At 36.2% G+C, this 14,800-nt stretch overlaps 1 protein-coding gene and 1 long non-coding RNA gene across 2 annotated transcripts; one reads left to right on the top strand and one right to left on the bottom strand.

The window, feature by feature from the left end:
- Positions 1-766: 766 nt before the first annotated feature.
- On the bottom strand, positions 767-8,256 carry LOC128194193 (uncharacterized). The gene is made up of 2 exons (XR_008245513.1): positions 7,958-8,256; positions 767-1,041 (listed from the first exon to the last, which is right to left on the bottom strand). It is a non-coding gene; the product is annotated as an uncharacterized LOC128194193 (long non-coding RNA).
- LOC108336125 (uncharacterized) lies at positions 6,083-7,743 on the top strand. The gene has a single exon (XM_017572471.2). The coding sequence runs from the start codon at positions 6,285-6,287 to the stop codon at positions 7,527-7,529; it is 1,245 nt and encodes a 414-aa protein (XP_017427960.1). The 5' UTR covers positions 6,083-6,284; the 3' UTR covers positions 7,530-7,743.
- Positions 8,257-14,800: the final 6,544 nt, after the last annotated feature.

Genomic DNA, 14,800 nt, shown 5'->3' with positions numbered 1-14,800 from the left:
TGCTTTGAAGCATATTTATATCATTTTTTAAGAAATGAAGTGGCACGATATTTATACTGCATATTTAATTATTATTATGTTAAATAATTTAATAAAAAAATGTAATATGATAAATTTAGTAAAAAAACACTTTTTTAAACTAAAGGAGGGGTAGATTATCGTATTTCTTGCATAATCTATTTTACAGGAAAATACACAAAAAGAACATGTCAAACAAGTATGATGTATTTGAAATCACAAGGAAACTTAAAAAATGGGTTTGGATAGAGTTTGAATTTTTTTTTTCCCAATAAACATTCTTTGCAAGGATTAGATGATTTGGACAAAGTGTTAACACTTAATAATTTTTAGAGAGCATTCAGAAAGTATGTAAAATGATAATAAGAAAACTTTATTTTATATTAGTTAACTCCAACTCAGTTATCTTCGAGTTTTCTTTTAAGCACTCTTAAAGGGTTCTATTATCTTTGAATAGATACAAAAAGTTTTATTACTCTTAGTTTACAACGAGTATAATCACTCCTAGAATAAAATAGTCTAACTGACTATGATGTTTAACTTTCTCTAAGTTAAACAACTAAATGTTTTAAATCATTTCTCATTATCCAAAAACAACAAAATAATTTTAAAACAAGTACAAATTGAGAAGCTCTTTTAGAGAAGATTTCAAATCAATACAAAGTTCATCTGAAAACTTATTATAAAGAGTTTTATTTTTCAAAGACTTAGACAATACAAGAGAAAAAGAATATTGACAACATAATAGTATGTGTAATTCATATTCTTCTCTTCATACAGTATTCTTTATATAGGCAACTTCAAGAAAGATCTGTTACTCAGAAACATTGACTTTGATGTAGGTTTTATAGCCTTTTGTATTAGGTCAAATGTTATTTTTCTTTTGTAGAGGCAATTGTGTTGCTTGTACGAATTGGACAGATAGAAGGCATTGAAAAAACATTCCTAGAATGTCTTCGCATCTCTTAACGTTCTTCTGAACTGGTATAGAACATTTGAATAAAGCATTTGTCCTTTATGTATCTGCACGGATAAAGAGAAACAACACAACATGCAAAGAAGTATTAATCGTATATTTGGAATTAAAACGTTAGAAGTTCATAATAGTTTTTAGCTTAGTCCTTGTACTATAGTATTTAATGTAGTTTGTTTATCAAGTCGTTGTTATTAGAGTAATCTATTATGTTCATGCTAGACTTTTTTCTTTAGCCGTTGTGATTAGAATAATCTATTGTATTTATGCTAGACTTTTCTCTTTAGCATTTATGATTCACAATGGGTTCAACATATTGTTTAACATATATAGCATTTGGCTTATTATCCTAGATGATCATTTTTATAAACCATTTCCTTATGCACTTTTTTAAAACTTCAAAATAAAGGGTTCTAGATAATCTTGTTTTAACAATCTCTCATTTTTTTTATGTTTAACAAATACTTATGCTAACGCGAAAACTTTTCAAAACTTTTTTATAACGCGGAAACATATTTTCAAAAACCTCAACATTTAAACTTGCATCGCATAATAGTTCCAAAATACTTGTCCAATTGCATTATTTAAATAAAACCAAAATAACAAAGGAAATAAAATAACTCAATTACATTGTCTTAAAAACTAATTGTAATAGCTTTAAATAAAATCTCAAGTTTGTCTCCCGTCATCTCACATATCTATCATGTTTTACCTTCATCTGTAGCATCATATGCTCCCGTATAACATCATACATTATACGATCATCGCATTCATACAAACACAAATATGTATGGGATAAACTACCGATAAAACAATCATAACAATAAGATACATATGTACTGATTATATCAATCATAATCAAACACACAACAAGATAATTACCTTCTGATTATATCACCCATAATCAAACACACAATAAGATACATACCTTCTGATTATATCAATCATAATCAAACACTCTATACATAAAATTAATAATAATAGGATTCTTAATCCTCTAACATAAACGATTCAATTATAATTAATTACTCGATCTTCGATCCCCGATCCTCAAACTTCCATCCTTGATCCTTGATGTCATCACTAACATCTCACACATAGATATTTAGTCTTTCCACTCATTAACACTTATGTTAACTACTACTATAACCATTATGGTAACATCACTATCAACATAGCATAACTTGGAGCATGTAAAATACCATGATCATCATCATAGACACGACCATCATGATTATCTCAATCATGAATCACACCATGAGCATCACCAAACCATGAACTCCATCATGACAAGACTCAGTCACACTCATGTACCTTAACTCACTAACTGTGGCTGCTCCTACAGCCCCATTTATAACTTCCTCATATAGATACACTCGAGTCATCCTTCTTCTGGCTTCGAACCTATTCTCCTATCACACAAGGCAGAACATTTATCCCCCTTACCAAAGAAGATTCAACACTTGAACATAGTTCTCTTTTCTACAACTATTTGCCAAAGAGAATGTCACTCTCTTTTCAACAACCAATGTCAAAGAGAGTCACCACTCTCTTTTCAACAACCAATGCCAAAGAGAGTCATCGCCTTTTCAACAACCAAAGCCAAAGGGAATATCCCTTCCTGTTCAACAACCAATGTCAAAGGGAGTCACCAGTCTCTTTTCAACAACCAATGCCAAATGGAGCACTTATATGGAGATAGAACCAGGATTTACTAGGTATAACAAGTAGACTAATTTCTCATGCCACATGCTCATTATCCACACACACTCTTATGCATTTCATCTTCCACTCATGTTCCAATCTCAACCACAAGTAAATCCTAACCCTAAACAGAACCCCTAAACTCATTCTCTGATTCCATCACGTTCTACAACTTCTCCAAAATAGAGTTGCTGATGTGAGGTTGTTTTCTCCCAAATTAGACTCTCGATTGACGAGCCGAACGGTTAAAATGAAGAACAATATGTCTGGAACCTACTGTTCAAAAATCAGCCTGATCCAACGGTGAATGACTTCACAACAACGAAAACACCAGTGCAGATTTTATGAAATTCTCCAAAACAAAGTTAGTAATGCGAGGCTGTTTTCTACCAAATTAGACCTCTGATTGACTATCTGAACGGTTAGAATGAAGAATCATATGCTTGGAACCTACTGTCCAAAAATTAGCCCGATCCAACGGTGAATGTCTTCACAACGACGAAAACACCAATGCGGGTTTTATGTTATGCGGGAATGACTTCATTTCTTCCTTTCTCTCTCACTTGACTTTTTTCTCTCTTCAAATGACTCTAATGTGTCCTACTTATCTGACCCACCTCCAATAAAAAAAAAGTGAGACATAATGGTCCATATTATATGTCTTATTCTCCACATAGGAAGAGATCCCAATAACCCCAACACTTACAACTTATATTTGCATGGAAACCCCCAAGCATCATAACTTCCCTTAGCATCAAACCCTTTCTTGGGATAATCCAACAAAAACATACATAATACATAAAACCTATGTTCATGCATACATAATCCCTTACCCAATAATAATCACAAATAATCATAACCATAATCATATAAACATGTATCAAACAAGGATTATCAATCAAGATAATCAAGAACATATATAACATACAACAATAAGCAAACAAGTGTAAGCTTCCTCATACCTTGGTCAATCCTAAGGCTTTGTCTAACTTCAAACTATCACAAGTCCTCCCTTGCACTAAGGTTTTCTACAGCTCTTCCTCTTTTCTCCTAGAAAACGTCTTTTCTCTCATTTAACTCTCTAATTTTCGTTTTTACGAATTAGGTTAACAATGTGCATACCTCTTTTACTCTTTTCCTTATTATCTTCTTTTATTTTATCTCTATCTTTTTAATTAAAATCATATCTCTCACTTAATCTATAAAAGCACCAAGATTTCCTTTTATTATCTCTTAACTACTTTTTAAAATATCAACAACCGTTAAATCTTTTAAATTTCAGATTTATTAAATTCATTTACTTCCTACAATACAAATTAAACATAAGTTTACCCTAACTGTTTTTCTTTCTAGAATTTGGTTCACACATATTCAATCCTAAATCATCCTTCTACTATCAAACCCACACATCATATTTATAATATTACACACATACAAATCATCATATTAACAACATATCAATCATGTGTTCTACTTAATCAATAATAAAATTAAATAATTAACATAATAATAATTATAGTTCTAGAAAACATCCAATCACCCAACATTAATTTCTAAACAAAATATCAAAGATACTACTTTAACTCTAAGACTCCTATTTTTTTGGGATCTTACGTATATGCCAATGGGGTTGAATGGAAAACTTGATTGTCTTATATTAAATTAATAAAAGTTCCTTGTTATTTAATAAGTTAGAGATTAATATGGCGAGGTAAAGGTCTCGGGAATATAACTGTGTGTGTGGTGAAAATAAAGTAAAATAATTAAGTTTTGGATTAAAATGGAAAAAATATAAAATAGGCGAAAAAGAATGACTTAAAGGAATAATAAATGGTTAATATACCAACTAAATAAGCTTGGCCAAGTAGTATGTGTATTGCTTGTGTACATGGCTCAAGGGTGCGATTTTGAATCCAGAGGAGGAAAAAAGTGTGTTTTATTTTGCTTTAACTTCTTGGATGTTGCTCCCTCCACCATCACACTATCTTTCTCCACCTCCTCAAATTCTTTTAATTTCAATTTTATCCGTGTTAAAACTCTTTTTACTTTTATCATTTAAGATTTTTTAATTAATTTAAAAATCTTATTTTTACTGCACAAATTCAAACCACCCATCTCTATTTCTCTGTTTTCCATTTCCGTTTCCCTTCTTCTTATTTCTTCTTCCTTTTATTTCTTTTTTCATTAGAGCAAGAAGTTTTTTACCTAAAGAAAGAGGAAGTATGTATGTACATATATGGAGAGTGTAAACTCTGAGGTAGACATTAACACGAAGAGAGTGGTTAGTTAAAATGAAGAAGATTGATTTGAATGTACAAACAGTAATAATGCAAGAAAGGAGAAAGAGATGTTAACACCAACAAAGGAAAAAAGTTAAACCTAAAAACACCATTTTGAATTCTGGTCCCCACTATGAAATCATCTCTACACCCACACAAAAATTGTAGAATTTTGGAAATATATTCTCTATTAATAAACTAATATTTTTTTTGGAAATCCAGAATGCATAAGCACAACACTCTGAAATTTGACAAACTTACAACAAATATAACCCTCCTTTCTATTTTCTTCTTCACGGTTCTCACAACACATACAGACTTTATTTCTTCTTCACACGGTACTCCTCACTTCTACTCACTTTTTTTAATTTTTTTTCTACACGGTGCACACAACACTGATGCACTTTATTTCTTCTCTCCTACACCGTGCCTCTTCATTCGTATGTGTGCCCCTGCTCCTGGACAATCCTCCACACCACCACTCAACTATCAATGGAAGCAGTGAAACAGAAATGCAAAGGAAGAAGAAATGGGGATGACAAATAAAAACGAAAATCATAAGTGAAAGGGGAGGAAGAAGAAGGGAGAAAACGGAAATGGTGAAGAGATCCGTGAGAGAGAAGTGGGGGTGGGGGTGCAGTGGTTGTGCAAATAAGGGAGGGTGGAATTAGGGTTTAAAATAAAAAAATAAAATCTAAATGGTAAAAGTAAGAAAGAAATTAACTTAAAGGCTATTTTTGGAAATAATAGAATTTGGGGAGGTGGAGGGAGAAGGAGGTGATGGTGCAGGGAGGAGCTCTCTAACTTCTTTTATTTTTTTTTAGCTTCAAGCTTGCTTTGTTGGGTCAGATTAAGCCCATAAGCCATCTTGGACGAAAACGTCCACACATTCAGAAAAGAAATCACCTTTACTTCTTGGTCGAGAATGTGCGAGGGAATACAAAAACGCTGGTCGATAGTGGAGGTAACCGTCGATATCACAGGAGATGAGAAAATTGTGAAACGTTCTTCTCTTCCCAAATTGTCCTCCAGATTATTATTTCAGTTTTTTAAAATTTATTTCAAGTAAATCAATCGACGAGTAACATTGTAAAAAAGTTGTGGCCAGTTAAAGAAACGTTTTCCTATATAATGAGACAGACTTATGATAGGTTTTTGATTTTTGGAAGATATGTCAATAATAGCATGATGTGAAGCAGAGTATGGGATGATAAGATTGCTCACGACACGTCTCTTAATCTTTCGAATGTCATTATCTTTTATTTTGTTTCTTTCTCGCCTTCTCTTCACTCTTCAGCATAAGCACAACCATGCCGTCTTCAACCGAAACTCTCCTAGAACGTGCTCGTCCCTTCCTCCGCGGGGAGCTCCAATCCATCGATGAAAACCTCCCTTCGCTTGTCGGCGTCCTGCAGAGCGTGGGCGCTGGAGAGTGCTGGCACAAACATGGCAGCTTCCTTCACCACCTTCTCGATATATATCGCATTCTCACCCTCTGGAAAGCCCCTCACTCCGTCTGCCTCTGCGGTCTCTTCCACTCAGCCTACTCCAACTCCTACGTCAACCTCGCCATCTTCGACCCTTCAACTGGCCGTGAAGTCGTTTGCCGCCACGTGGGCCACCAAGCCGAGGCTCTCATCCACCTGTTCTGTGTAGTTCCCCGGCAGCCCCTCATCCACGACGACCTTCTCTTCCAGTACTCCGATCAAGAACTCGTGCAACACCTTGCCGAGTCAGAGATATCACTCAGGAACGCCAAAGAGAAGGGTGTCTTCGACGGGGAAGAAGGATGGAGGAAGAAACTGCAGGGTCTTGTTCCGGCGGAGGGGGTTGAGGTGAAGCACATTCGAACGGGTGAACGGGTTCATGTTTCTCGGAGGATAGTGGCTGTTTTCGTGATGATGACCATGGCCGATTTCTGTGACCAGTTATTTGGTTTTCAGGATGTGCTGTTTGATAACCGGAACGGTCGGCTTGAGTTTTCTGGGAACAATTTGGGGGCTCTGTGGCCGGGAGATGGGAAGCCGGGTCTGTGGCTGAATTCAATTTCAAGGATGGGAGCAGTGTACAACTTGATTGCAAGGGAAGAAGAGATTTTGATTGAAGAGAAGAGAAGGAAGGTTGGTGGGGTGGTGGTGGATGTGGAGAGAAATGAAGATATTGAGCTGGTGTTGCCGCCAGTGTTTGATGACTGCACAAAGGTTTTGGAGGCGGAAGATCAAATAGTTGCAAGAGATTTGTACTGGGCAGCTGTGTGTGAGAAGGGGCTGGGGAAGGTTGAAGATTTGCTTGTGGGGTGTATAAGCAAAAACCCTTTCGTTGGAGAGCCATATGTGGTGCTGAGTCAGGTTTGTTTGACAGAGGGAAGGTTTGAGGAGGGTGAGAAACATGCAGAGAAAGGACTGAGACTTTTGCTGGAATGGGGATGTCCCTGGGATAAGAGAACTTCTTGGGAAGGTTGGGTTGCGTGGACAAGGGTGTTGCTGATGAAGGCTAAGGAGAAATCTTGGCCTCAGACTTCATGGGGAATCCTTAATTTGGGTCTTGTAAAGTAGTGTTCGTTCACCTTCATCAGTTCAGATATCTCATTGCTGGTTTTATGTTTTTTATTTTAGCAGAAAGGATTTGTGATCGTTACTGTTATGAGAAATTGGGTTGTAATCGATAGAGTGTGGATAAGAAGAGCAGACAGTAACATCTAGAACTATTATAAAACTATACCAATCATGTCTTTTCTTTTCGTTATTGGGAAATGATATTTTAACAAAATTTAACATTTTCACCATGGTATTAAACTTACGTGTTAACTCGTTAATTCGGACGAGTTTACTCGTTAATTCATGAGTTTAGGTGCTCAATTATGATTTTAATCAACTCGAAAACAAATTTATTTTTTTGTGTGAATTTCGTAAACTCGGTGCAAAATGGTAAACTCGTATGAAATAGTGAGTTTAGAAACGTGTGTGGAAGTGTATGAACTTACCGCACATTGCATCACTATTTTTGGCGTTGTCCAGCGTTATCTCATTCAGCCGTCGTGGTTGCTGTCGTCGAAAATAGTCGTCGCTTGCCATGGGTCACCGGGTCGTTGTTGCTCGCTGTGGGACGCCGTGGCTCGCCTTTGCTCGTAGTGGGTTGCGCCTGCCCCTGTAATGTTTGTCGTGGTCGCTGGCCTTGTTTCGCACTCACCTCCTTTCTCTAAGGATCCGATGTCACTGCTTTATTGGTTTATATTTGAATTTATTTTAAAAAAAATATTTAAATAGATCTAATCACAAACATTGTCAAAAAAATTTGTTAAAAAATATTTTTCTTCTCTAAGTGAAAATAATTCTTGTAGTTTATTTATTTTTTGATGGAAAATGTTCTGTTAACTCATTTGAATTAAAATTTAAATTATATAATTTTTCTACATAAATAAACTTTTACAAATTTGTTAGTGGTGTTTGCGAGTCAAGTTTATTGGATTGTCACGAATTTATATAAATTTTCGAGTATGGACATCATTCATATGTCATGAATTTTATTTTCAAGTTTTGAGTAGGAAAATGTAATATTGAAAAACCAAAATTATCAAAACTAAAATTATCGATAGCACGAGTTCTTTTCTCGTTTCTTCTACGGCTCTTCTTGACGTAGCTTTTGTCATTCTTATTGTATTTCTTATTCTTACTTTTTCTTTTTTTTGCTTGTTCCATGGAAATCCACCATTATCCTATTTCTTCATTATTTTGTTGTGCTGTAATTGAACGAAACAAAAGAAAAAACCTAAGAGTGTGTTCTTTTGAAGGTATTTGAGGGAGATGATTTGGGGGAGATGATTTGAGTGGATTTGAGTGGATTTGAGTGGATTTGAGGGTAATTTTTTTGTTGTTTTTTTGAATGGATTTGAAGTTAATTGAGAGTGGATTTGGAAGGAAAGTTTATGAGAATTAGTGTAAGATTTGATTGATGTGATAGATTTTAAAAATTAGTTTAATTGGTAGAAAATATAGATTACCAAATTGCCCTTACTTATAAAAGTATTATAAAATGTTATTTTGTAATGTTATATTTAATTGTAAAAATGTTTATAAAGAGAAAAAAATATATGAATAATTGTTAAAAATATTGTTTAAAAATTATAAAAGTTATAATGTAGTAAAATTAATATATTTTAAAATGTTTAGGGAAATTGTAACATAATTTAAGATTTCAAAGTCACATACAAACGAAAATAAAAACATTGAAGTCATGAAATATATTATCGGAAATATAATGAACTTAATCATCTAAATGGTGAAGAATCGAGTTCACATTTTCATTCAGGTTAGCAAATTGGCGATTCATGTCTAGGGCAAGGTTTGCCAAGTTATCTTCAATACGTTGTACCCGCACCTGCATTTGTTCCATACCCTGCATCCTATGTCTCAAGTCTTGTACTCCTTCCCACATTTGAGTTATCATGTTAGCATTTGATAGAGGTGGAGGAGGCTGCACAGGGTTTTGATGAGGGTGTGGTTGGTCTTCTTCTTCATCATCATCCAGATCGTGTTGCCAAGCACCGTTGACATATACAATTTTCATCCTCTTCAAAGAATTGATAGAAAAGTGATGTCGGAACCCTATTTGAGTGCTGGCATCGGCTGAGACGTCAACTCCACAATATTGCATGATGTGTGTGATAAGGACACCGTATGGGAGGGCTGTGTCACTGACCTTGCATTTAAGCATATGCTGCATGATGTGATGAGGTCAATTGATAGGTATATTATTTTTCAGCACCCATATCATAAAAATATCTTCGTGCAATAACCTGGCAAAATTCACTGGTCGTGGAGTCAACATATGCACAATAATATAATGGAGAAGCCGATCATTGATATTCAAACAACCAACGGTTAAAACACCTTGACCACCCTCCAAATTTGGTATAACCATAGTAGCTAATGCCATGTCGCGGTCATATGGAAAATCGTCTGGGATATTTGAGTAACATAATTTCTGACCGTCGTACTTCAAGTTAGCTACAGTCAACCAATCAGCAGGTTTGAATCTAATTTTTCTCCCATTGACCTCAGTGACCAAATATCCATTTCCAGATATCTTAAGATTTGAATAAAATACTTTGATTAAATCCGGATAGTAGGGTCCCTCTAATGTCAGAAATTGGCTCAACCCCTGAAAAAGAAGCTGTTGTTGGAAAAATAACCCTGAACCGGTGAATGAATCAAAATTCATTATCTTTGGAGGAATTACACTTCTTGTATAGAAATCAGCTGCATAGTTCTCCATTTGATGACTGTGAGTGAAAAAACGCCGCTGATCTAATTGTTCCTCTACAGCTGGTCTAACATGGGGTGCATATTCTGCCTCATTGACAGTTTCTTTTCCCTTACGGGTTCTTTTTGACCTTCTTGTTGATGATGATGCCATCTGAGAATTTGTTCAACAACAAGCTATTTATTAAAACAACAACAAAGGATATCATAACACATTACTTATATATAACGATAAAATCAACAAATGATACATATAACACCAAATCATTACATCGTTAACATAATAGAAGTAAAATATTACATCCACCATAGAAATATAATAAGTCATAATTAAATCACTAATACAGAATTGCGTCCTTATACTAATACTAGTAAGTCATATATGGAAATTCTTAACAGTCACCGCCCGATATCATTTTACATAATTTGTTCCACCGCTTATGTGGTGGCAGTCTCATCAACCTCTTCGTACATGTCGAGTTTCGACATAAGAAATCATAGCACTGCTCTAGCAAATTTTCATCACTGATGTTCATAGCAGTCAACATTTCATAAATGTCCGCCTCAGTATATGTGTAATTGGGGGTGCGACGAACAATCTCGGTTTGGGAACGTAGTATTTCATTTCTGTCCTCCATCGCTGATACTTGACGCACGGCGGCATCAGAAATTACACCAAAATGTACATTTGATGAGCTTAGGACATTTGCAAACCCATCCAGACTAGTCGTCAACTTATCAAATTGGGTATCAATAGAATCCACCATAGGTGCCTTCCTTTTCGAGCCTCGTGAGGAAGAAGTCCTACCAGATGGGACAGAAGGCACAGATTGAGTCTGTCCCGGACTATATTCATCGACAGATGGAGGAGGCGATGGTGGAGTTGGGTCTCTGTACCCTGTCCACTGAGACTGTTCTGGAATGTACTCAATATTTTGATTCAAATCAACACTGACATGAGGACCAACACGTTGTCTTCGAGCTTGACGAGCAATTCGAACACCACTCCCAGTAGCTCGATCAGCTGCCCATAACTCGACCATTAAATCGTAGTGTTTTATACTGTTAACTCTCCACTTCGCCGCAGCTGGCCACGACTGCAACAACAAAGACAATAAACACACTGCTTCATATTATGTATATTAAGGATCCACATAAAAAATAAGTATTTTTATAAATACCTGAATCAGGTCAAGTCAGACTTCGTCCTCAGCATGAAATGTCATACTTATTGGATTCCAAGCAAATCCACTCAATCCAGAAAACAAGTCATGCACCTCACGCCATTTATCCTTTAACACTTTCTGACGATTTTTGACATTATTTTTGGTAACTGCGACATACCCAGCGCTATGAAGATGATCAACTATGTTAGTATATGCTTGGGTTGTCCAGCTTCCGTCAACCCTATTACCCATTCTTGATTCCTCGATCATGCAGTGTAGTAGACGTGCGTCCATGTCCTCTGTCCACTTCATGAACTCTCTAGTAGGACCAGAGGACGGAATGGCGGCTGCCTTACCCCTATTCATTTTATACCTAAAGAGTCAAGAAATATTTTTCAAGTTAACATAAAACATCCTTAATAATATGTTCTTCTCATACAGATAAAAATTAATTAAAATACAATACAATCAAATACAATAACTACGATGCTTGGTAATCACGCCACATTTGATCAGCTATACAATCCCTACTACTACCAATCCTATGGTCCTCTTCTCTAACTTGAGATGAAGTCCCATCATGTTCTTCCCTTTCATTCAACTCGTTATCAACTTCATCGAGAAAGGAGTCATCGTTATCCACGCCCTGAAGGAAGTTGTGTAATATACAACAAGCTAGTATGATATTAGTCATCGTCTCCAATCCATAGTGTGGTTCAGTGCCACTTCCAATGATAGGGAATCTTTTTTTCAACACACCAAAAGTTCTTTCAATTACATTTCTCAACGACGAGTGTCGATGATTAAACAACTCCCGTGCATTTTGTGGTCCTCTGCGTGTATATTCTTTTAAGTGATATCTTACGCCTCTATATGGAGTCAAAATTGTGCTTTTCAACATGAAACCTGCATCACCCAGGTAGTATTTTCCTACAATTTTCCACATACAAAGGTAATTAGTCACTACTAAATAACTTCATGGACATCGATTGTTTACACACTGACCTTGGGGAATAACCAACGGATCATCTCGATCAAGAGCATTTTTTAATATTCTTGAATCGGATGCAGTGCCTTCCCATCCAGCAAGAACGTAGGTGAATTTCATGTCAAAATCACACGCCGCAAAGACATTTTGTGTTGGCCAATCTTTTCTTCCTCGAAATCTCGGAGCTTCAGAACTTGGAACCCTTACCCTAACATGAGTACCGTCTATGGCCCCCAAACAATCCTAAACATAAAAATATTAACTCATCATATGTCTCAGAATTTGTTATCATCCTTGTTCAAATAACATTAACAGATGTAATGAAATCACTACCTTAAAGTACGAATAAAATCGATTGTTGTTCAACACATGTTGATGAACCTCATTTCCTGATGGTTGTATTAGAAATTCTGATTCTAAACTTAAGATAGCGTCCAACACATTGTGAAAGTGATTGCTAACCGTCGATCCTGATCGATGAAAGAAAAAGGCCACACTACGATTCTTAACATTATGACCAATTATATGAAGAAATTCAGCAACTTGTTCCTCCACGGTCGACCGAATTGCGTCCTTGACTAACCCAGTTGATCTTACTCTCTCACAAAGATTAATAAATGCCTCTGGACCCATCCTAATAATGTCGCGGCATCGATGAGTATGCACAAGATATGACATTAACTGCTCCCTACGACGGTCTCTATCAGGTAGGTAATTGCTTACACTACTGGAATCAGTGGAGTACATATTCAAGATACTCAATGCGTGTCCAACAATGCATAACATTGTGATTGCCGCTAGTGATGTGGTTATTTGTAAGTGTTGACGTATCATTCCAATAATCTTGAAGTCTACACCAACCACATCATCATCTACATCTTCGCGGTCCAAATATGATAAATCTATATGTTCTTCCATCTATATTTACTTAAACAATTACACATAGTACAATCAAAATCATGCAACTCCACAATATTCATTAAACATAATTCATATATACATTAATACATTCAAATGTACATTATAAATAAATAACAATAACTACCATCACACAACATCAACTTCTAATACTTTTTTTTAATACATACATATACATATAACAAATGATATCGAGGTTTGAAAAATTAACACATTCATATACTAAATAACACAGAGTAATATAAATGACCATAATATATATCATTCATACATTCAAACTTGCAAATGTACACATAACCACCACCACTGATTCAATCATTAACATATATATAATACATAAAAAATCATGTAAAACACTTACCTGTTGAAGACCTTCTTCACTTTATGCACACTTCAATATAGTTTCAGCAAGATATTTCCACAAATGAGTGCCACAGTTAGACAAATCAGACAACCAATTTTAGCTTGAGATGGTAACTTGGAATCAAACCTACAAATATAATCATATTCGTATATTAGTTAACACCCCCATTTTTTCAATGCTTCGACAGTCAATTTTCAAAATCACATTAACCTTACCACTTTCGATAAACTTCACGCGTCCACCACGATCACACTACGTCCATGCACAGTGAACACCTGCATCAAAAACACACCGTTAGACTTAATAAGATTTCACCCACCATGCACCAACGTCTCTCTCCCACTTCGCGCAACAACCACCAAAGTGAACACTCTTCCATCCATTACAGCAGCTCTGGTGCCCTCCACTGACCAACATACACCACTTTACCTTTACTTTCTTGTTTCTGGAAACTGGTTAACATATAACCATATGTCCCCTCAACCCTTTCATGATGCAGACTGCCTGAGAACATTGTAACATGCATGTTCCGAATCATCACCCATCCACAACCACCTCTCTGCACCCAGCTCTTGAAGCCCCTCAACACCCAGCTCTTGAAGCCCCTCAACGTGCACAACCACCTCTCTGCACCCAGCTTTTGAAGCCCCTCAACATGCACCAGTAAGGAAACAGCCACCAGGGAAGCTTTGTAATCGGTTACCACTTCACGTAACCGATTACAGAAATGCATGCATTTCTTCAGTTCTCTGTAACCGCAACACCCAGCCTGTAACCGGTTACGCGGATCTGGTGCACTGTTCACCATCTTCTCCAACACGCCCTTGGACTTTCTTCATCTTCAAAGACCACCTCCTGCATTCCACCAACACGCAGATCGTGCTTCTTCCTCCTCCTATACAACCTGCAAATCAAAACAAACTAAATCTCCTATGATAAACCAGCATGGTATGTTACTGACCTATCCACTTGCTGTTCTTCCTCTCAGGAAAACCTTCTCTTCGTCGTCGTCTGAGCTTACACCGGACCACTCTCTCTTTGCACACAGCTTACAACACTGGCAACCAATTTATTAAGCTTCTTACCACTCAATAAATAACATCAGCTACCCACAACCAACCACGTTTGA

This window comes from Vigna angularis, chromosome 10 (assembly GCF_016808095.1).
Source record: "Vigna angularis cultivar LongXiaoDou No.4 chromosome 10, ASM1680809v1, whole genome shotgun sequence".
Classification (NCBI taxonomy): Eukaryota; Viridiplantae; Streptophyta; class Magnoliopsida; order Fabales; family Fabaceae; genus Vigna; species Vigna angularis.
Note: the sequence above shows the minus strand (reverse complement) of the source record. Positions and strands in the feature narration are given on the sequence as shown.